At 40.3% G+C, this 24754-nt stretch overlaps 1 protein-coding gene across 1 annotated transcript in view; it reads right to left on the bottom strand.

The window, feature by feature from the left end:
• The window catches only part of RELN (reelin), a 285095-nt gene that overhangs the window by 197057 nt on the left and 63284 nt on the right, over positions 1-24754 (bottom strand). Inside the window, exon 3 of the mRNA XM_066550860.1 lies at positions 5647-5782. Coding sequence (XP_066406957.1) covers positions 5647-5782 — 136 coding nt within the window. The remainder of the gene's footprint in view (positions 1-5646; positions 5783-24754) is intronic.

The following is a 24754-nucleotide window of genomic DNA, read 5'->3' as shown; positions in this document are numbered from 1 at the left end:
ACTCAGAGTCCACACCAATACCACAAAGAGTGCTATGAAATATCCTTCTTCTCCCTTTTGTTGCAGTAAAGAGTAGGAAGAGAAATGCAGCACTTACTGAAGCAGGGAGCTGCTTCTTTACAAAACCCCAAAGTCAAGGCTATCTGTACATTAAGGTTTGCATATGTGTTATGGCACAATCCTCAACTGAATGCAGAGATTTCAAATATAGCAGCACCTAGAATGCTGTGAACAACAGTGTATTTCAGTGTACAGTTCTGTGGCATCATAGGAATGTGAGGGAGAAAAACATACACGACCATATAATTGAGAGTTGATGATACATAAATACAAGGGAATTAAGGGACCTCACTTCTGATAGATGCTGTTTTCTGTTTACTTTATGTTATTATTTGTGTGTATTATCATTGTGTACAAACATAATTGGGTACTTAATCTTTAAGATTATCCTTTGTACTTCTTTAAAACAATTGAAAAAACTACAGTAAACAGTGTCTTAAATGGTAGTTTAGCTAAGTGGTTTACCAGGGGAATGTGGTTCCTTCAGACAATATAGATCTCTCCCACCCTGGCTAGAGAACTAATATAGTAAAGCATGTAATCTTCTTGGCTGTTTATTTAGTATTTCTATAATTATTATCATAGGTTTTCTATAAATGCTTTAAATAGGTAACCAAGTCTCTCAATCACAGACTTTATGCTCTGTAGTGTTTGTACAGCATGGTATTTTAAGTTCATAATTAACACCATTGCCAGTTCCTGAAACAGGCTTAAACACATGGGCATGAAAAGACCAGTTCTGGAACAGGGTGCTTCAAACTTCCCAGAAAGGAGTTGTAACTTTAAATGATTATGGGAAGAGGCATATTCTCAGTGAAAAACACATCTCCTTTCTTGAAAACTTCTTCCAACAGTTCAGCTGTCTGCCTCAGCATTCAGTCCCAGACTTTTTCTAGGAGCTGTTCTGAGAATCAGTTTCTCCTGCCTCAACAGAAGTGATGTGCCAGGGCCCTGCCTCAGCCACCACTGCTCTCTTACCTCTGTCCTCGCAGAGAGGGACCACCACAGCTATTCCCAATCCTACTGAGCCATTTGCACCATAGGCTGTGCTAATTAAGTGTCACAAAATATGTGATTTTAGCACTTACTAGCTTATTAGACTCTGCCTACAGACTTGGGAAGATATCTTTACAGAAGTCCAGTCTTCCATTAATAGAAATTATAGTGGATATATAGACACAATCATAATTATTAAACACCTGTATAGGGACTAACACAAATGCTTACACAAAAAAAACATTTATTCTTCTAGGTACATTCTACAGCCTGCAATTGTATTTAATACAATAGCTGGAGCTTCTGCAATAAACCCTGCTGGTGGTCAAAACAAAATATGCTTTTGCTATTTAGGTCAGCTTTATCACTTTTGCAAACTAGCAAGTTAAGCCATCTATAAAACAACAGGCTTAACATCCTAAGATGCAACCCAGCATGCCACCCTGTGTAACAGCCATTATTATCCCTGCTGTCAGGCTGAGCTTTAACTAGGTTAGTGTGAGCTTAGAGCAGAAATTACAAACCACCAAACCTAGCTGAAGGATTATGAAGATAATATTTTACAAATTTGCACACAATCAGAGAAATTACTTGTTAGCATAAAGAAGGACCTACTATTTTGTGGTGGTAAAGAGCATTTACAGATCCTGGCAATTTGCTTGGGAGGCCCTGTGCTCAATACCTGTTTAAAAAAGTCCTAAGTTGTTGCTAAGAAAACGATTCTGTAATAAATGATGCATTTTAGCTTTCATTTCCTCAACTCAGCTGGCAGTATCTATGGTGAAAACACACTAAGGAATCACACTAAGATGTACTACAGGAGCACCAACAGCACTCAGTGTTTCTCTTAGAAGTGTATTTCATCGAAAGGTACTTTTAACATTCATTTAGTAGCCATAATAAAGTACTTTCAGGAAAAAAACCTAAGAGGGTTAAAATAAATTTGCAGACAACTAGTGTGAAAAAATGGCTATTGCCTCATTTTGGACAGAAACAGGTTGGATGCAGCCACCTTCCCCTATGGAGCACAGGGCTCTACACTACCCCTTTTCCTGGTGCAGCTGGGGAAAAGGCTTGTTGAGTGAAACTGAGCCAAGGAAAGATGCAAATCTCCATCAGGTAACATTACATTTAGGGTCAGCAGTGGCATAGCACTGTGTGCAATGGAAATAACTGGGGCTGCATCAAACTGCAGAGATTAGGAGTATTCCAGTGGGGTTGGAAAGAAACTGAGTGCTGTGCTAGCAAGCTGGTGTGAACCCCAATTTGCTGTGCATCTCACATACACAGAAATAAGCCCATTTTCCTTGCAGAGCTGTGCCCCACATCCTCCATGTCATTCCTTGCTGCAGCACAGCAATACCCTCGTGTGTCCCTCAGTGGCTGTGTCAGTAACCTCACTGTGGCCAGGAGCCATCCTCCTGCACCATGACTGGGAAATGCAAGGACTGGGAACTGACACACTGACAGCAGGAATATTTCTGGCAGTTTATAAACAAATCATGTTGCAGCAGGGAGGATTGTTGTTGAACGCCCAAATTTACAGGTATAAATGGCCTGTCAGGCTACTGATTTTTATGAAAGTTAGTATCTTAATATCTCAACCCCTTCATCATGTTTGTTTGCTTACCAATGGATATAAGGGCTACAAGGAAGAACAGGCTGACAGCATCACTGCACAAATCTCATGTCTTAGGGCTCCTGTCTTTCAGGACTGAGCTCTAGAAGAGCACACCAAAAAGCCCAGATGAAGTGAAAGGGAATTTTGCCCATCATATCTACAGGGTTGTGACTTTGTGTCACATCCACAGAATTCCACTGCTTCAGTGGAAGCCAGAACAGGTCAATGGTGTGTGCAGTTAATAAAAGCTATCTGTGCATCTATAGCAAAAGCTGCCTGGCCTGTGAGAGATTTGCCTGGTGACCTTTGTTCAGTTCCTCCTGAGAATCGTCCAGGGAGAGGAATCAACACTCAAAAATCGCATGTCAAAGCCAATGCTAATTAATAACCTTATTATCCATCCCCAGGGAGGTCAAAGACTAATGAGCTGATCTGAATCACAGACAAATTGGCAACAAACAGTATAGGAAGCTCTTAGCTATAGTGAACTATAGTCAGAGTCTATAAATTCATGTATCTTTCTATGCACTTCCAATTTATACTAAGTTAAACAAAAATTAAATTGATACATTAAATGTAATCTATATTAAATTTAAACTTTATATTCAATTGCAAGTGTTAAGAAAACTTATTTGCTATAAAGGCACAAAAGGAGACAAGATAGAGTCCTCTGGAACTCTTGTATTCAGGGAACTGGGTAAGGTAGGCAGACTAACACTGTACCCCAAAAATAGCTTTGTTTACTGCAATGTGTGATTTAGTAAGCAGGAGAAACACCAGCTGAGGCAAGAAAGTGTGGGCACCTGAAGAAAAATTGAGGAGGAGGATTAGAGGTAAAACATATTTCCCCCCTCCTTCAACTGATGATCATGTTTACCCAGTATTCCTGCAGACAAGTGTGATCCTGGAGTAAACACCAACTCCAGAGAAGCTGAGACTTTCCACTCTGGTCTGAATTTGTTCTATGGGAGAGCAAACTGATATAACCACATCATTTTGCTCATCCTCAAAGACAAAACAGTATCACCCACGTAGCATCCTTATACCTCATGTGAGACATTCTGAAAAGCCACCAAGACTGACCCGGGGAGCCTGGGAGCAGCTGTGGTGCAGGGCTCTCAGCCCTGCCAGATGTAGGCTTACATCTGCTGCAAACTACCTAGTCAACAATAAATTCAGATTTCTGCTATGCATGGCTAAGGACTTCCCTAACACAGTGGGAACACCACCTTTGTTCAAGGGGTGCTACTGGCAAACAGGTGGATTATGACTTAAAGAGGAAATTACAGGTTTGATTTCCAAAACTGTTCAATGCTGGTCTAACTCTGTTACCACCGAAGCCAGTGTTGAACCTTCCATCAATTTCAAGATAGACAAGCATTTATTGCCTTAGAAAAATATTCCTTTAATTTCACTTAAATGAGAATCAGCATTCATAATAGTATTTGTATTTCTGCAGAGTTATTTGTCAGGTCTTCTTCAACAATGGCAAGCATGAACAAAAAACCCAATACAAAACCATGGAAAAAATCACCCCCAGGAAAATGAATGACTGGTTAGAAATTGACCTCAAAACTCACAATGGAGGGTCATATTTCATAACAAATACATTCACAGTCACTCTGCAAGTTGGGACCAAAAATTCAACAAATATTTCTTGAATAGCAGGAAAACAAAATAATTCAAGAAAAAAAGGGAGTGAGCAAGAGTGAAACAGAGATGTACAGGCAGCTCAAACAAACTTTAGCTGCTTCTTTATCCAAAAAAATAAATCATTTTTAGTTAGAAGTTAAATGCTGTATAAACCCCATAGCTGAGAGAGTTCCTCAAGGTATATACAACTGTTGTATATACAATAAATACACTCACAATTTAGCTACCAACCATCAAAACTATTATTTTTCAATTTACTGTTGGGTGTTTAGAAGAAGAGAGAGCTAGAAATAAAAATGTCTTGACATTGTCATCACAGCTAATAAATAACATATCCTGACAGTATAGTATAAAAGTGCATTATGTAGGTAAGGGGAGATATCAAAGTCACAGGTAAATCAGTCTACAGGTACAGTGCCAACCATCAGCAACTTATGTAGTCAAAGTCAGTCGCTCGTTTTTATTTTTTACAATAACAACTTGATTATTTGGGGCACTTACCTGCAGCTTCCCAGTATAGATTGAAAGGGAATAATATTCAGAAAGCTTGTTTTGACAACAGGACAGCCACAGAAAGGTGTCTCTAAAATATTGCAATTATTCACTTATTGAATTAGGGACCTGTCTGCCTTTTTTTCTTGAAAATGTCAAACTTGAAACATTTTCTACTTTTGACTGCATTCTCAGTGTATTTTCTCTCTCAAATCTGGTCTATAAAATTCTGGGACAAATAATTAGAAATTACTTGAAGGTAAAAGTTAATAATATATATGCTAATAGTTCAAGTTAAGCTATTTTGTTAGAACTTTATTTGGTGCTAAAACATCAAATGATAACTTATGTCTTTAAAACAAGTTATCAAAAAAAAAAACAAAACCCTCTTGGTCATTCTTGGTTCAGAGTGTTTAAAATTAGAAACAGTAAATACTTGAGTATAGCTACTCTCAAATACTTGCATTTTGTATTGATGCTTACAATATGAATAATATATTTGTGTGATGTTCTAACTCATATTAAATGCAATAGTCACAAGACTGTGTCAGTGCAAATGGGCTATATACTTAAAGGATCAATGATATGATTAATTACGAAGAAGAATCCATTTCTTTTAAATGCTAGACTTCCTACATGCTTTGAAAATCAGAAGTCCCAATGAGCACAGAAACGCTTCAGCCAGGAAGAACTCAATATTCTTACTTCAAATTACAGTCTACACCTGGCAGTGTACTCTGACTGCTTTATTCAGACAGTGTGAGCAGGTTGGATGGTTTCATTATCTCCAGAGTGTCTGCCCATCACTCTGTGCCCATACGTACATGAAGTTGACACAGCCCGTCCCTGCAGGTGGAGCAATCCAAACAAAGCTGAGGTTGGTGGTTGGGAGATGGCTCACATGGGATGCAACCACACTGCACATGAACTGGTTTCCAAACTGGTGGTCAGACATAATTCCTGGGAGAAAGAGACAGAGGAAGGAAACAGTAACAAGTGTTAATGGCTCGTTGCAAGGTGCTAACAGACCGAGAAATGCGTCTGCCATGTGTTTCATCATGGCAACACAGAATGAGAAAACCCCAGGGGTGTGCCATCAAATAACTAGAATTAATGCCAATGAAAATACTGGAGCTGGCCTTTGCCTGAGCCAAGGCTGACTTTGCATTTGCTGCAAGGCTCCATATATTTTCTGCTATTAGTCTTCATGAGGCCAATACCAGAGGAAGTATTTGCATTTTTGAAGGAGAAGCTGGATCACAGCTACTGTAAATCAGTTATTCCATTACCTCATTTACACTCATTACAGATCTAAAAGAAAATAACACCTGAAGCAAACAAAAATAAGTTCCATTTTAATCAGAAAAATGAAGCTCTTAGAGAAAGGTATAATCTATTAAAAGACATATATTTGAGAAAAACAGATGAGCCCTGGATTCAGAGACTCTTCTGATGTGAAGTAAAAGCAGCAACCTTCCACAGTCTTATGAATACATGTTCTTTTGATTTTTCTTTTATTTCTTTTTCATACGTGCTTCTAATACATGAATGAATGCAAATGTCATCTGTTAATCCCTCCCTCTGGAATTCACTGCAGTTCAACATTAAACAAAAGAACTGTATTTTTAATGTTAAAAAAATGTCTGACAGCAATCTTTCTCCCCTTGGAGCCCTTTTTGTATTTTCCTACAAAGTAGTACAAACTTGGTTGTTTGTTTGACACCCTTTGGCTTAAAAGAAGGCAATCTTACCAGAATGGATCACTACCCCTTTACTCCTACTACATGAAAGAGTAAATGATACAACTATTCTTTTAAACACAGTTATCAGAAGAGAATGCCTTGTTCTGAGTTACTTCAAATATTGGACCTTCATTTCAGAAAACAGTGACATGGGCTGAAACATTGCTAATAGGATCAAAAATCAATGGGAGCGGGCCCTGCTGTGCTCAGAAAGGTCACTGTCACTATTTGATGATTGCACCTCCAAGTTTATGGTGGCTGGTATTTCCCAAATTTGCTTGTTGCAATTCAAACAACAACAGAGAAATAAAGCCTGTGTCTTGTCATAGTGTACACCACAGCACACGCCACAGCTGAGATGGGCACAATACACAGAGTATCGCCATACAATTTCAGAAAGCTTCAACCCATGCAGAGTAACATCATACCACTTCAGAAGGTTTCAGGTGTCTGCCCATACAGAGCAACATCACTTCAGAAGGCTTCCCTTCTACCATCACTTCAAGCATCTGCCCTTCTTGCTCTTTAGCCCAGCCTTTTATATCCCCCATGTTGATGCACTGCCCCTGTGTGCCCTCTGCTCCCCTTGGTGGTTGGTCAGTGGCCCTGGGCACCCCCTGGCTCGTTGCTGTCAGTGCTGCTCACCTGCTGCTCACAGCTGAACCCATTGGGGATGAGGCTCAGCCACAGCCCCATCCCAATTACCACCGTGTCCCTACAATCTCTGAGTATCAGAATCCTTTATTACTGGGGTTTTGGGAATTTCCCTGTGATGTGAATGCAGCAATTTTTGTAAGTCCCCACAGATCCAGAGGTGGAAGGAGTTTGCAAGTGAGAGTTTTACATCAAGGAAATGGATAAATCCTTCCTAATGCAAACACAATGCCCCACTGGGTGTCCCCAGGGACTGGATGCCGGCAGCACCTTGTGTGGAGTAGGGGCTGTCTCACAAGCAAACCATTTCACATTTTACAAACAAAAGGCAATGTCTGAAATCCTGGTCAGGTACTGGTGAGGATGACAGACTATAGCTCAAGGTTATGGATGTTATTTATCCTCAGGGCTATGAAATTCTTAACCAGCTTCAGGTTTTGGGCGGGAGAAATGAGCCACAGTGAATTTAAGTGATCCATCCCAGGAGTGACAGCAGGTGATGGTAGTGATGCCTGTATCTTTTGCAAACAACCACTTCCTCATTTGGGGTTTGTCAGTCAGTTCCCCACTGAAAATCCACATGAGATTTTCTGTCATTCACACAGTCACAGCTCAAATCCCCAAATGAAGCTGAAGCTCATCATGTCAGGGTAGTCACAGAGAAGGCTCAAGCTCCCCTGAATGGAGCCTCTTTTCTGGAGATCAGTAGTAGGGAAATCCAGAGAGATGGTATTTTACTGACTCTTCTTTATTGCAAGAGATTAGATGAGGTTTGGCCACTTCTTGCCATGCTGTATTGTTTTATTTGCCTTTCTTGGTTAATTGAGAGAAGTGGCAGTAACATCCTTAAGGAATCCCTCTTGCCTGGTGCCCAGGCTCACTGCCCTGCTCTCACTGCTGAAGTCCTGCAGCAGAGCTCTGCTGGGACAGGTGTGACCAAAAATATGCCCAGAGAGGTCCCTCACAGAGCAAATGCTATTTAGGCAAGTGCTGTGCTTTGCTCAGGGTGTCAGGTGGCAACTCTGATTTGTTCCCAAAGCCTGTCCCTCTCTCTGAAGTCTGTGCTACAGCCAGTGGCTCAGCACTGTGGGCTGGGTCTTGAAGCTGCTGCAGCTCTCATCTCTCATCATCCCTGGCTGTGCAGTGGGAAAGAGCCAGCCTCAGACTATCAGGGTAATTAAATAACAGATGCTGTCAGGGGAGAAGCAGGAGCAGCCCTTCAGTTTGAAGAAATTCCCCTTTCTCCAGAGCCAGCCAAATAGAAGGGAGGACAAAGGCTGCCCTAACACATCCCCCAGCCAGGGGACAGGCAGAGCAGCTTGGGAAATGTGACTGCTTCCCTCCTTGGCAGCAACTTGTGAGTTAATGAATTCCCTAGGTTTCAGGCAGTATACTGCAAAAATGTGCCTAATACATCAAACACATACAACATCTGTGGAGAATTTCTTTTTCCTTTGATTTACAGTTTAAAAAAAGAGCAATTTTGCAGTTACTAGAATAAATTCTAAACAAGGAAAAAAAACAAGTCATTCAATTTTTTTTTCAGAAAAAAGTCAATGAATAGCACGGCAATCATTCAAATCCCAATTTTATAATTTTATCACCATCTTATCTTTATATTTTATTAATAATTGATTGTTATATTGTTACAATAAAAACAACCCTCCTCATCTGCTGGACCTTTACTGAGTACATCAATCCCATTTAGGAGTTCAGAGCCTTTAGAACATTTAACAACAATTAAATAATGAAACTTCAGTAAGTGACAGCAATCTTAAAAACTGTTTTGATGCTTAAGTTCCAAGGTTTCCTATTGAAAAGGTGAACATAAAATTGATAAAAATGCAAAAAACAATGGAAAATTGAATTGATACTAAGAACTTGCTAAATTAAGGGCAAGTAATATTATTCCACCCTTTTGCTTCCAGTCTTTTTGCAGTTCCTTATTATGGAAGGCAACTAACCCCTTCTCCTCCAGCCCCTCTCCAAACTGGTGAGCTGCTTCTCAGACTGTGTGCTTGCCCCATAGCAAATCAAAGTACAAAATGAAAAAACATTCTGCTACAAAAAATTTAAATGGCTATGAGACAAGCCTGATTACACAGCAGCTCTAAGAACAAAACTGGGTCCTGTGTGTACCTCTGACAGCTTCAGAGTGGCTCAGGTCAATATTGTGTCACACCCTGGTGACCAGTGCAACTATGTACATTCATGTCTAGTCTCACAAAGTCTCACAAGTCTCACAAAACTAATAATCTTTAGGTGAAAATTTAAGATCATCCTGTATAAAACTCTATAAGCACTTCAGCAAAAAATCAAGTGTTTCCATGTGACTTGATGAATACTGAAATGTTCAAAGTTTTGTGAGAGGTACCCATCCACAGCTCTAAAACATGCTGCATGCAAAGAGACTGTTAGCATCTCTCTGAACCCCTTTTGCCTTGGTGTTACAGTGTGCACTCCTCATAATGACATGCTGCAGACTTCTTTCTAGACTCTCCATCCCCTAAAATTTCTGAGGCTTTAGGAATCTCAGTATGATCAATATAACCATTACAACCATTCAAATCCCAGACATGCTTTGTACCTGCCAACAGCACTGCCAGGACAGAAATTAGACATTCTCAGTCCCTCTCAAGGGGGAACTCAGCAGCTGTTTTTATTGTGTAAACTTTAAAGAAAATGTGCTTAACTCTGTTCAATACACTGTCTATAGTCAATCAAAGAACTTCTATATGAAGAGGTAGATTTCAAGGGATAAAAATAATACAAGAAATGTAGGGATAGAGAAAAATATTGGAAGAAAAAGCTTAGGTAAAGTCAGATGATAAATACATAACTTCAATCTTTAAATGTTTAAAATTATTTAATTGATAATCAGAACCGCTACTAGGGCTGTAACAGCTAATGCAAGGAAATATTTTGCTTCCTTTGTAAGATGATATACACAAAGGTGTGTGAGATGTGAAAATGGTGGTCCACAAATGCCCAAACTCAGGTGTTGATCCTGAACTCCTTATTACTTTCACCTAGTTGTGTAGCTTCTCCAAAAGGGAGAACCATAGATTATAGCAGACATTCTTCCATTTAGGTCCCTGGAACACAAAAGATGATCTTTTCTAGTGATAGAGCTTGGGAAGCATCTAATCCAATCTAATTTTCCCAGATAAATGCAAGAAAGAGTCACAACTTCCTCTGCTTTGTAAGTCTGAGAAACATGGATCTGCAATAGCTCTGACTTTCACTCTGTGTTATGTAACTACATAATATTCTGTATTACAACATGACATATCCTCTTTAGAAAACAGTTTTCTAAACCAGAACTTCATACAAGGAGCTCATCTGCATGTCAAGGTCCTTGGTAAACCCTTCCTTATAGCTAAGGCTCAACTTTCATCTTATAAAAGAAACAGAATTTGCAGTGATGAATCAGATGGCAGCTAGATACCATTTCCTATTTACTACATGATTTGAGTATGATATTAAACAAGAGAGTGAATGTTAAATACAGGTGTAAAATGAATCACCACATTTTGGCTTTGCTGCTTCTAAACTGATTATCTGCTTCGTGCTTCCATTTTCACAGATATGTGTAAGTAAGTGAGAGCAAAATGCCATACATAAAATATTGATGAAATTCCAAGAAAAATCTCCAAGTAACAAAATAACTCTGGCATCTTTGAGAAAGCAATAATTCCTGATTAGGAGATAATAAATTTGAGTCAGAAACAGACATTTTCAAATTAGATTTTGCATTATGCAAAGATAAAGTACCTAGCCTTAGGAACCATCTCTTCCCTTGGGAAGCAGAGCTGGAGGCTGTGTTCTCCATCCAGGCTCCAGCATCTCAAAGGGTGATCCACAAATCCACAAGGTAAGCACAATTCTGTCTGGTGTTACAAAGCAGGGAATATGCAAAAGTGGCTGTGCCTGAAAACACGTCCTGTGCTGAATCCCATGCAGAAGTGGCCAAACCAGGGTTTGCTGCTTGTTTTCCCCATGCAGCACCAAGGACTTGCTCTGAGGGGATGATTAATTTTTTTTCAAAATGAAAGATGCTGGTAGCCTTTTTTATTATCAGTTAAAGTAATCACTTTGGCAGGGAGCTTATGCCCAGCCTCTACTTTCCAGAAGCACATCCTCTCTAAGAAATTGAGGATCAGTTATACAGAGGGGTGCCCCCACTCTCCTGTCACATGGAAGATCACACCACTGAGATCCAGGAGTGCTGGGACAAGGGACAACTCTGTGGCTGTTAACAAGGAGCCTGGTTGCTCAGTGAAACCCCTGTAGAACAGGTCTCCAGGACTGTGCAGAGCCAAGGTCCTCTGCTAGTTCAGGGGAGGCCATGTGCCTCTCCACATTATTTGAGGTGCAGCAGAGGCCCCAGCACAGCTGCACTGGTGGCTGGAAAGACCTGAACTCACAGAAAGCCAAGTGGAGACCATAAGGAACAATTTAGGATAAAATCTGAATGTATATAGACATGAAGTGTTATTTACAGCTGGTAAAGCTGCAGCTTTCAGATCACACTTTCAGAGGTAGGAACCTCCATTTGTCCTGTGTATCTTCAGATGTTTAAAGAACCTTTTTGAGACTTACCTGTAAACATATGTAAAAATGAAATATATGTTTTCACTGAATGCTACAGAGAGTGAAATAATGCCATAGTTTCAGTTATTGGAAGAATATTTGAACAACATCTTTAAACAGTTATGAGCCCCTTTCAGGACCCTACAATGTAGTCTTAAAATTTTAGAACTTGTGATGGGAAGAAAATCAAATTGCTCTCTGTTTTTTGGTGGGTTTTGTCCTGAAAAAAAATCCCAGCAAAATGTTTAAGGAAAACATCAATAATTCATGTTAAAAGGAACCACTGGGAGTAAAGAAATATCTGGAGCTGGTAACTATAATTTCTAAAGCATGAACACAAATGTACAGTTGTGAGCTCATGCAGTTTTTACCCAAGCAAGTAGCCAGATAAAGGTTTCTAAATTGCACATGCAAGTTCCTTTCAACTGGAGTTAAAGTGCAGAATGGGGCTCTAAGTGAACTGCACCCCCCCAGCTGAAATGCACTGTTTCCAATTGATTTTTGGGGGGAGATTTCATTCTGCTTCACAGGAAAAAACACATCTCATTTGACAGAGTGTAACAGACTGCTAAAGCACTTGGTAGCCTTGTGATCAATTAAGGGTCAGGATGGTTTGATAAATTATTAAAGAGGATGAATCAAGAAAAGAGCAGCAACTAACAGATACATTCTCCCACCCAGCAGTATGTTATCTTTATCTTTCTTGAAGTCAGGTGTTTGTTTCCTTAATGTTATTATTGCTACTGCTTCACTATTAAATAATAAATCTTTTCACTATCTGCAATGCTGGGGGGAAAATACCATCCACATGTTAATCAGAACAGTAGGAAAAAAACAGATACATGTAAAACAGCCTAATAAAGTCTGTCTCTAAAATCCATAAGTCCTTCTGTGGTCAGGAGAAAAACCAGAGCCTGAATACAGTAACCTGATTCTTCAGAGGGTACCACTGTGCTGAAGTGACTCACACTTGAGATAAGAAGCATGGGTTTTATAACCTTCCCCCCTCCCATATGTGAAATTTAAATATATTTTCTTTATAGTTCTGAAAATAATAATTTATTGCAAGTTCACATTTGAATTACATTCACAAGTTGGGATTCAGGGAAACAGTTCAGTTTAGGGCTTTTAGTTGCTTACAGGAGAAGTGCTTTCTTTCCACATTTGTGAATATTTTCTGAAGAAAACCCTTCACTAGAAACAGAGATTTGCAGGAATGAACCACTAATGAACAGATTTTTGAAAATTTGGTGTGAAAGGGAGGATATATTTTTTGCTTAATCTCCCTTTAATGTTTTTCTCTAAGGGGATTGTTAATCAAAACTTTTGAGCACCTTTTGTTAGAACCCATTTAGGGTTATAATTTAATCTCAGGGATTTATGAGTACTGGTCTCATTAAACCTAACAGGAACTACACATATGGAAATTGTGGAGAATGGGGAGAATTGTGGAATGGGGAGAATTGTGGAAATGTGGAATTGTGGAGAATATCCCCATTCTATAGCACAATTCCCAGGACACTGAGTGAGTCCCTTGTGTAATGTGTGATTTGGCTCCACGAGTCAGGGGAATGGGGTGGTGAGGCCCTGGTCTGCAGCCTGTTGGTGGTTTCAGGCCATTGTCGGAAGGGATGAGAAGACAATTTACTGCTGAAATCTAAGTGCTCCACAGAGAGCAACACAGCACCAAGTGCTCCAAGGCAAGTAGATTTAGTAACAGTAAACAGGGACCAGCAGTAATATAAATAGAAAATGCTAATAAGTTACTGTGTTGCTGAAATACAGAAGAAGAAAATAATCTATTTCCAAGAGCTTGAGCCAAAATCTATTTTAAATGTTTTCCTAATAGTCCCAGCATGTTTTATAATAGCAACCTATATATATTTCTTTATAGACCTGTTAGGCTGATACCTTCATTCTGCACTTTTCACAGTTTCTATTTTAGCACCAAATTCCAGGTTATTCTGTTGAAGGTAAGCAACTGTCCCTGGTTTGCATCCACTTTTTTTTTTTTTTTTTAATTATAACTGACTGGTGTCTCATCCATATGAGCAGCTCTCATACAACTTCCAAAAAATATAGCATTGTTCTGAATCTTTCCACTTTGCAAACATAAATCTTTGTCTCATGAGCCAAACATGAGACACTCTGCTTGACAGGGCTTATACCAGTGACAAATGTGACAAAGGGACACCTTGTTATCACACCAGACATCTGCTCCCACCAGACTCATTGTCAGAGCCAGTAGTAACCACATCCTTCTCCTTACAGCAGCAAAAATTCACCAAAGCAACACTGGAGCCTCTGGAATTGCCCTGAATTTGCTTTAGTGGAGGTGAAACTGTGAACCAGCAGCCTTAACTGGCAACACCATCCTGACCCACTCACTTAAACAGAGCCATGACCCAACCAAACCTCCCTGCTGACCAGAACAAGGGACATCAAATGAAACATTGCTCTGCAATAACTAGAAATTCACTACACAGGTCAGTAAAAATGTAACTGCCCAGCACTTGTCTATAAACAAATGCATCCTGATTGGATCTATAATGCACCTAGAAAGCACCAAGCTGTTTTTTTTTTTTAAATAAACTAGTCTTCACCCCAGACTCAGCTGAGCTGCTCTGAGTGGTTTGCAGTGACAGCATCCCCTCTTGTCTGTGTGGTTGCTGGTAACACCTCCTGGTATCCTGTTTGCTCTTCTATAGCCTAGCATGACTAATTAGAATAATGGCTTTACCTACAAAAGCCTAAATCTCTCTTTAGTTTATTCAAAATGAAGTTAATGGTTTCTGGCAGCAGTCTGCCTTGTAAGGCATTTCCTCTGTTTTGATCCTTCGCCTGCAGCCGTGTTTTGTGTTTGCCCTCATTGCTGTCACTGCCTCAGTCGCTGCAGGAGCCACTCAGCACCTCCTATCCTGGTTGCACTTGCACTGTCCCTAATTACTCCTTATATCCCTGTTATCAACACTACTGGTGAACTCAGATGCTTTAAAATTGATAGTTTCCTCCAAGGCAAATTAAGTCAGTCAAACCAATCAATGAGGATAACTACATAATGAAACCAGAGGGACTTCCATATAAATCTTTCCAGATGGAGTATTTATCATTTGGAGACGTCTCCTCCTGTTTTGGAGTGATGTTGTTATGGAAGCTATACTGTTTCATCCCCCAATTCCTTATCTCAGATGATCTGAAAGTCAACTTGAAATCATATTGTGTTGTCTGGGTTAGCTGGGATAGAGTTGGTTTCCTTCCTAGTGTTGTGTTTTGGATTAAATATGATAATAACATTGATAACACGCTGATGGTTCAGTTGCTGCTCAGTAGTGCTGACCCCTAAGTCAAGGACTTTCAGTGTCAAGTGTCTCGTCAAGTGTCCCGTGCTCTGTCAGGGAGCAGGTGCACCAGAAACCAGGAGGAGCATGGCCAGGACAGCTGACCCAGACTGACAGAGGGATATTCCATGGCATGGGATGCCATGCCCAGTCTGTAAACAGGGGTACTTGGCCAGAAGTTGCCAATTTCTGCTCAGGGATGGGAGGGGCATTGGTCAGCAGGTGGTGAGCAATTGTATTGGCACTATTTGGTTTTTCCCCTTGGGTTTTATTCCTCCCTCCCTTTTTTATTTTCATTATGATTACATTATACTTTATTTCAATTATTAGACTGTTCTGATCTCAACCCATGAGCTTTACCTTTTTCTGATTCTCTTCCCCATCCCAGGGAGTGGGGAGGGGTTTGGAAAGTGAGTGGCTCACTGCAGTTGGAGTCTGGGGTAGAACTATAATGTGTACAGAAGCCACACTTTGTCCCTCACCAGTGTCAACTGCAACATCTCCACAGAGCTGGAGACAAGAGGCACTTTCCATTCAGAGGAGCAGTTCTGGAGGTGCTCCAGGTCTCATGATCCCCCTTGGCACAGCTGGGCTTACTGCAGCCTCAGCAATACCTACACTAGGGTGACCTGTGTAAGGCCTCCTACAGCCCCAGGGGCCCCAGCTGGGACACTGAAGTGACCTGTGACACAGCCAGTCCCACAGTCTCTGGGAGACTTTTGGGACATCTGAGCCTCACAAAAGCCTGTCTGCTCTGGAAAGATAGCATGCAGGCAGGAGAGATGCACCTGTGAGGGAAAAGCCAGCTGAGGTAATGCCAGACTGTGGTTTATCGTCATACATGGCCAACCACTAACACATGTGCCATTTGTACCTACAGTGTCTGTAACTCTGTGATCAGGAGTCAGGGTGTTTGCCTTTTTCAGCAGCTGAAACCCATGACACAGTAGTGCTGGTTTGCTAGAAATTCCTCAGAATTCATAAATACAAAAACCAGAACATTAAAGTTGCATAATGGGCACCATGGCCATTCTCAGCCTCTGCAGAGGGGTGAAGAGAGCAGAGGAATCACTGACCAAGGTGGTGGGAGAGGTAAGGGAGAAGCGGGGCTGGAAAAATGGTATTATGGATTGAATGGAGGAATTTCAATTAAAATTGTCAATCTCCAAGAGTTTTTTTGTGAAACCATGCTGAAATCCAGTGCTGCTGGCTGAAATCCACCAGAATCTCTGTCCAGATCAAACTAATGTGGAAGGAAGCACAGTCCTGTACACCACCTGTATGCTTCACAGATATTCTGATGTATCAGGAAAAAAACTGATTTTCCTCCTCTGAGGCCACAAATCTATAAAATTTGTAGCTTTAACAGCATAAATACAGCTATGAAAGCATTGATAGGTTTTAGAAAGCATTAGGTCTGGGCTAAAGCATTCCTGGGAGGGTGAGTGTGTGCTCTGTGTGTGGGTACCAGCAGCAGGATGTGGCAGCCCAGAGGGACAGCCTGGCTGAGACCTCATCCCTCACCTGCACCTGACTGACCCCAACAGGGTGATCTCAGGCAGTCTCACCTCACTGCCACCAGAGACAGGGGCAATAGAGGCAGAAGTTTTGATAGTCAGGTACTCAGTAAAACTGGAGTGTGAATATCGAACTGTTTCCCTGGGACACATTGCTCATGCTTTGTTTCATCATCAAAACAGAAATACAAACTGTGATTTGCAGAATTTTGTGGTATTTTTGGAAAATATTTTAAAAAAGGAAAATGAAAAATTCCTTTTCTACAAAAACACAAAAAAATTCTTAAATTCTCTATGCATATTTAACATCTCTTTTTACAATTTACAGGACAAAACAGTCTGAAAGTTGTTCCCTTTCTCTTGTAAAATGTGCAGTAATTAATTTTGCCTCCTGGTTTATCTTAAATAGTGCAGTGATCCAATCCTTTGCAGTTTCATAATGGACAACAATGTTGAGAGAATTACAAAGGGAAGGGCAGCACAGTCAGTAGGTTGAATTTCTGCCCACTGAAGGCAGAATGGCACCCATAAGAAAATTCTTCAAAAATATATTGCAAGCTAATGAACACGGACAGCAGCAAAAATTTTCAGGAAACAAAACATAAATGCAAAGCTTTACACACCAAAAGAAGCAAAAATAATCAAAACCAGCAAGCTCAGAAGGAGAGTAAATTATTTTACTAATTCATTCCCACATTACTACTTTTACTCTAGTGACAAAAAAATCACCCATGAAAAAAAATCTGTTGCATTGTCCCCTGCCATATTGAATATATTAAGACATATATACCATAGACAAGAGTTGTAACATTGCAGTTTTGTTTCTATCTGACAACATATACAGTCAGTCAAGAACCATAAGAATGGAAAGAAAGGCTGCATTTCATTCCTTTGCCTGACACTTACTTCTAGACAAAATAGCATCAACCCTCAACATGCAAAAGCACTTCCAGATCAGATATAAGGCAGGAAAATAAAAGCAATCTACCAAGAACAGTAACCCCCTTATAAACTATCAGTCAATGTTAACCAAAACTCCTGGGGAAAAATACTGCAGGAAAAATACTGCAGTTATTGGAGTCTGTGTCCTCAGAAGAGCACTTTATGACTAAATGGTCAATGCTGATCTCCTGCAGTCATTTCATGTTCAATGAAGGATCTTAAAAGTTATTCCTGGGGGTGGTGCCATGGACTGGCATTGGGCTGGCCCAGAGGCAGGGCTGTGTCCCCAGAATGGCACTCACTGCTCCACACTCCTGGTGGAGCTGCAGCCCCTGCTGTGCTTGGTGTCCCATGCTCTTAGGGAAAACAAAATTAAAACAGAATAAAATATTCACCTTTGAATCCTAATCAAGGTTCACGTGATAGCAGCCAATGTAAAACATGCATGAAAATTAAGGGTGCTACAGAAATAGGGTGCAGAGCCCTCTGCCCCATGACTTACAAATCAACTCATGGTTTTGCTGAAAAAAAGAAAACTTTATCCCATCCTGTGTAAATATGAGGACACCACCAAACTAAACATCATGTGTAAGAAGGTCAGAGTTGCATTTTAGAATTTGGGATGGAAATGGAAAAAATATTTGGACTCCAGATGTGGGGTGTGAGTGTGAGCAGAGCATCCCAGGTGCTCCTCTTGCATCAGCTAGATGCTTGAATTTAATCTGAAACCTTGCTTGCTTCAGTTCCATGAATGAACACTTAGCTGAAAGCTCACGTCTCCCAGCTGATGCCCCCCACTGTGGCTGTAGTAGGATAAATGTTCCAAGATTTTACTGTGGATTTAAAAAGTGTTTAAAGATTATGCTAAGGCAAAGTAACACCCAAGGGACTTACACTAGAGAGCTGCAGTCCCATTAATGTATAAAGAGAAGGCTAAAAATGTAAAGATAAAACATGGCTCTGCTTTTTGACGTGCTAATCTGCCCTTAAAAAGAAAAATACCTTGAAGAGCTGCAGGTCTGCTGGGAAGTTCTCCCCTTCATTATGTTTTGCAACAAAAAAAGTATGTGTTTCACTCAGGGATAAATTTAACTTTACATCTCAAGGTCTCAAATATATTTTTTCTTGTTCAAGGCAGATTAGCAGTTCGGAAGTGAGAAGATTTCCTAATTTACATTAATCTCAGCCCTGCCACACATGCTAATTGAGGTGTTTTCTTCTGGGACTTCCAGATACTTTGCAATTGTGACTTTGCTGTTGCACACTGTAACATCAGCTCTCAGTGATATTAGTCCTTCTCCACATGTTCATGTTCTCTAACCTGGCACTGATTTTCTTGGATGGCATCTATTGATTTATGAATGGAGATAATGCTTCTGGATCCTGTCACTCATTGATAAAATAGTATACAAAAGGATATTTCTGGTAAATAAATGCTTAGCAAATCTGAAAAGATTAAGGAGTTTCCAATTGATCTACAACTATGGGCCAAATATGCCAAATAGTTTGATCTGGAAGAATGTAGCATCCTAAATCTGACTAACAGAGCATTATTTAGTGCAGTGTCCAAATCATCCTTAAGGAAAGATATTGCATTGCTTAAACTGCTTTTTGGGTAGATTGAAATCATACAAGTGAATCCAAAGGGTGACAGAGCCATTCCAGAGAGAGGCTGAAGACAGCACAATGGTGGCCACCCAAGGAAGAATCTCCATGTCTACAAGTTCACAAAGACATGGAGGATTGGGCAATGCCTGTGTCCCGCTCCCCCAGAAATATTCATGGTAGAATATTTGTGATCACTAATTGTGGCTGTAATAAATTTATGTACTCTGCACTTCTAACACTGCCTGGTCTTTATTTTGCAATTTATCTCAACAAATCACTGTACTTCACTTTGAAATAACTTCCATAATTAGTTTTCCACCTATTTTTCATTTAAATGTTTTGAAAACGAGCACTGCACAACTGGAGCTGCAGGTTGTCCTGGCAATATGTCAAAAGTTCCAGGGCTGCCAATACTGTGCAGATGAGGGCATTATTTTTCTGGGGTGACAGTTACAGTTTTATAATTCCTTACACAGGTGTATGCAGTGCAGTACAAAGCACAGACAGCTCTTTGGAAATGACATCTAAGCTTCAATTTGATGGCCATAGAGACTTAGTGATGATGGAAAGACCAAAAACATTCAGTAAGATCTTCCAGCTTTTGAACGCTTCTTTTTGCCCTGTTAAATCTTGAATGATACATGTAAGAGATCCTTTAAAATACCAAATTAAGGAAATAAAGCATTTTATCACACACAAACGCTCATACTGTATGACATAAGCACAGGTCTGTCCAAGCCATATCAACAACTTATACCACTTGAACTACCTATCTTAAGATAGTTTAGTTATGCTGAAGTCACTTTTCTGAATAATTACACTCCTGTGAGCAGCTCCAAATTAGCTTTCAGCTAATTTCAGTTTACATCAGCTACTGATAAGAATATATTAAATTGTAAAACTTATATAAAAACTGAGTAAACACTTGAGCCCCTGATAACTCCCACAAGAAGGGTCCAGACCACTTGAACTTTAAATGCACAATGAGGCAGTCCTCACAGAGCAAACAGTTACAGTCCTTTTATAAACAACATGGAGAGATGGGTGCTTGGGATGGGCTCCACAGAAAATACCTATAACTTATGTCCCATTCAGTTTTCAAGAATTCCTTGATAATAAGGATTACAGAGAGCAAAAGTGTAATATATGCAACAAAAAGATTGTGATCCCCACAGTCAGCCATCCAATACAACTATTTCCAAGAAAATGAAGGGAAGAAATCTTTTTCTTGCTAGCAGGCAGCTTTTATTGTACCATCAACAAAAGGTCTCTTGTTGGAGATAAGAGCCTGTGAGCTGAAAAAAATTCCCACTATTCACTGCAGATGTAGCAATCAGAATTTTAAATCTTTTTATACCTAATTCTACTCACTCTGTGCAAATGGCAATTTTCAATAACATGTAACATGTGGATTACTTCAGGAGAAACATACCATTAGGGATAGCTATCTCAGTAAATTTAATTTACTTTCAAAGTGGGAAAAAAGGTAAGATTTACTGGAAAATTGAGAAGAACATTAATAACAAAAAGGCTGAATTGAAGAGAGGCCATGATAGATCTCTGAATAGTAGTGGGTGAGGCAGGTTGGTTTTGGTGCTCTCTGGTGCGCTTTGAAATAGTGAAGGTAACAAAAAGAGGCTATATTAGTATAGAAAATTTGAAAATAACCTTCAAGACAAATCTTTGCTGCTGAAGAGATCGTTTTAATGTGATGTTTTATTCATAAAAAATGAATGTATGGCAATACTCAAAGCTGAGCCTGAAATGTGTCAGAGCATTTGGACAAGAAACTAATAGCTAAATGACTACATCTGTACAAGTATGGTTGTAGAAATAAGTGTGCTCCACACCAGTATAGGTCTTCTTCTTACAGGAAAAATGAATCAGCTACTACAGTATCTGATATCTTTATCCTGTTAGAATCGGGTCTCTGCTAGAGAATATACCAGTTTGATCACAGCTTCCTTCCTGGAGCTCCTTTTGTTCCGTCAGTACTTATTTTTTTGTGCATAAAATACCTCTTAAAATCCAGTATACCATAGAAAATCTTATTTTAGAACTTCTGAGACTTCTGTCCAGAGGATATTTCCTGAAGGAAAGCCTTTCTTTGGTCAGATGGTCTAAGCAGGAATAGCAGTACTTTTGCTTTGAGGCTTATGCTTTTCCCATGGAGCTTCACTGAGCTTCAATGTGCATGGTCATGCAGCTCTCCCTTATAACCACTCAAAGAAAGAACATCCTATTCTTCATTCCTTTCTGAAGGGCCACCGTTGGATTGTGCTACATTCAATTAAAAAATGCAGCTGTGCCACACATTGCGGTACATTCCAGGAGCGTTGACTGTGAATTGAAGGCTGACTTACAAACTTTTTATGCACTTTGCAAAAACTCAAACCAAACTCGGCATCTGAGTTCTTGGGTTAATTTTTCACACTTTGATTTAAATAGCTTCATTTGAACAGGTAATTGCTCTGGTCTCATGCTTACTTCTCCCTCACCCCCACTGCTCCATCAAACATCCTTTCCCTCAACCTCTCCACCATCCCATTCTTTCTACTCTGCTTCCACACTGTCTGTAGACCCCAAATGCCCCTGTCCTCAAGTAGCTCTCAAATGACAGTCCCCATGACAGGACTGCAGAACAGAGCTATCTTCATCTTCCTTCTTGAGGAGAAGTGGAGCCAAGTAAATATCAAACAGCTAATTCCAGGGCAAACCCTCAGTGTTCACAAAATCCAGCATATATTGGTCGGAGTTTTTTCTGTCATCAATTTTCTCACAAAATCCAAGAGCTTCTGTACAAACCTTTCAAATCCTCAGGTGACTTCTGGAAATAAAATGACCCACAGACAATGAAAAATGTCATTTCATGACCATGTGCCATCACCAAAAGAGCACCTTGCCCTGTGTTGTTCAGCCATTTGGCTGAAATCTGCAGAATTCCAGTTTGGCTCATGACAGTTGTTGATTGTCTTTGTGTCATCCTCATTATTTGAAGAGCTTGTTGTTTTCAGTGTCATCTAAACATAACTGGCCTATGTTGTAATTAAACTTTGATCAAGTTTTTAATGGGATCTCAGAGGAAACCAGTATTTGACTAACATGTATTATTCTACATGTATTAATCAAGTGAATTCTTGTTTAACTGGTGGATTTTCACATAATAACTATTCTTCTCCATTGTTAATTAGCAGAGAAGAAAAATAATAGACTCTGTTTTCACTGAAATAATACTTTCATATCCAGAATATTCTGAAAATTTTATTTTAATGTCTAACTTTGATTCATTTTGTTTCAAAATACCATTTTTAGTCTTTCCTGAGGCATTTCAATTAAAAATACAATATCCCTATATTCAAAAGTGGTCCCAAACAATAACAAAACTTAAATTCATGGCATTAGGCCCTTGAATCCTTTAGGCCAGCTGTCCCTTATAAATCATCACTAAATAGCAATTTCATGACTACTGTCATGAAATGTTAGTCAGGATTTTCATCAGAAATCTGGAAGATGTGAAATCACCAAGTGTGACACTTAATGATATAAACATTGGCCAGGTGGGCAAAAATTGTGGATCAGGTTAGGCACATGGAACACGGTAAACAGATTATTTGGTAAACTGAGCCAAGTTTAAAAACAGCAAAACAATCTCCCATCCACCTCCTTCCCCCAGTCCTGTAGGAACAAGGAAACTTGCAAGAGCAAGGAGGAAGAGACTTCACCTAAGGCCTGATGTGCCCATGCAGAACAACCTCCCTGCCCTGCAGTACTGAAGAGGAAAGATCCATCACATCAGGACCGATGCTGGAACTGAGCAAGGCAGCTCCATCTGCTCCCTGTGCAGCAACCAGAGCCAGTAAGAAAAGGTGGCAGGTGACACCAGCAGGCAACTCTGTTCTGAGAGACAGAGGCACCCTGTGCCAGCCTGACACACTCTGTCCCTCTGGTGAATCAAGAGATGATTACAGGACTGCTGCCGCAGCCTTGGTCTTCACCAGCAAGTGCTCCAGCCACACAACCCAAGTGGCAGAAGGCAAAGGCAGGAATCGGCAGAACAAAGATCCACCTGATGCAGGAGAAAGTCAGGTTAGAAACCCTCTAGGGAACCTGAAAGTGCACAGTCTATGGGACCTGATAAAATGCATTCAGGGGTCCTAAGGAAACTGGAGGATGCAGTTGCTCGTGAAGTTCAACAAGATCCAGTGCAAGGTCCTGCCCCTGGATTGGAAAAATTCCAAGCACAAATACAGGCTGGACAGAGAGTGGATTGGAAGCAGCCCTGAGGAGAAGACTTGGGGGTGCTGCTGGATGAGAGGCTGAACATGCCCCAGCAATGTGCACTGGCAGCCCAGAAAGCCAAATGTATCCTGGGCTGCACCAACAGGAATGTGGGCAGCAGGGCAAGGGAGGGGATTCTGCCCCTCTGCTCCACTCTGGTGAGACCCCACCTGCAGTGCTGCATCCACATCCGGGGCTCACAACAAAAGGAGAACATGGACTTGCTGGAGTGAGTCCAGAGGAGTGCCACAAAAATGATTAATTAGAGGCATGAAACACAATTAGGATTGTTCAGCCTTTATAGTGGCCCTCCAAAACCTCACAGGGGCCTAGAGAGAGATGGAGAGGAATTTTTTCACAAGGGCACGTAGTGGTGGGACAAGGGGGAATGGCATTAAACAGAAAGAGAGTAGGTTTTGATTAGATATAAGCAAGAAGTTCTTTGCTGTGAGGTGATGAGGCACTAAACCAGCTTGTCCAGAGAAGCTGTGGCTGCCCCATCCCTCAAAGAGTTCAAGGCCATGGATGCACTTTGAACAACGGGGTCTAGTGGAAGGTCTCCCTGCCCAAGGCAGGGGTTTGTAACCAGCTAATCTTTAAGGTTCCTTCCAATCCAAACATTCTATGATTCTATGAACTCAGGCTACAAGAACACAAATTGCTGGGGTTCCCAGTTTTAGAAGGAAGCTGAAGATTGCCAAAGTCTGGGAAAAAAAGCTAATCTGTGTTATACCTTTTGCTTAGATATAAAAATTATTCCTTACACCAAAAACTCAGTGTTCAATATCTATAGGTTATAAATTATTTATCAAATTTTTAAAGTGATTTGATTTCAGTGGATAAGTTACCTAATGTAAAGAAAATACCCCCTAATAAAGGACTTATAGATACACTGCTAAAGACACAGCAAGAAACAGCTCCTGGAAGTTCAAAGGAGAAAGATTAAAATTAGAAATTAGGCACATTTTTAAACAGAGTATGATTAATGACTGGGAAAAGAAGTACACAAAGTGGATTCTTTACTTCTTGTAGAACATGTAAGGTCATGCACTTTAGATAATAACAAGAATACTTTCAGCTATAAGCTAGAAATTACTGAGGAGGAGAAAGCTCTGTTCACATTAGTCAACCACTGTTTGAAAATAAGCTACCAGTGTGAAAAAAGAAAAACACTGCCCTAGAATTCATCAGCTCAATTATTTCTAGTAACGATGGGGGAAGTATTAGTACGGTGCTGGTAAAGTACTGCTAAGACATCGC

This window comes from Molothrus aeneus, chromosome 5 (genome assembly GCF_037042795.1).
Source record: "Molothrus aeneus isolate 106 chromosome 5, BPBGC_Maene_1.0, whole genome shotgun sequence".
Classification (NCBI taxonomy): domain Eukaryota; kingdom Metazoa; phylum Chordata; class Aves; order Passeriformes; family Icteridae; genus Molothrus; species Molothrus aeneus.
Note: the sequence above shows the minus strand (reverse complement) of the source record. Positions and strands in the feature narration are given on the sequence as shown.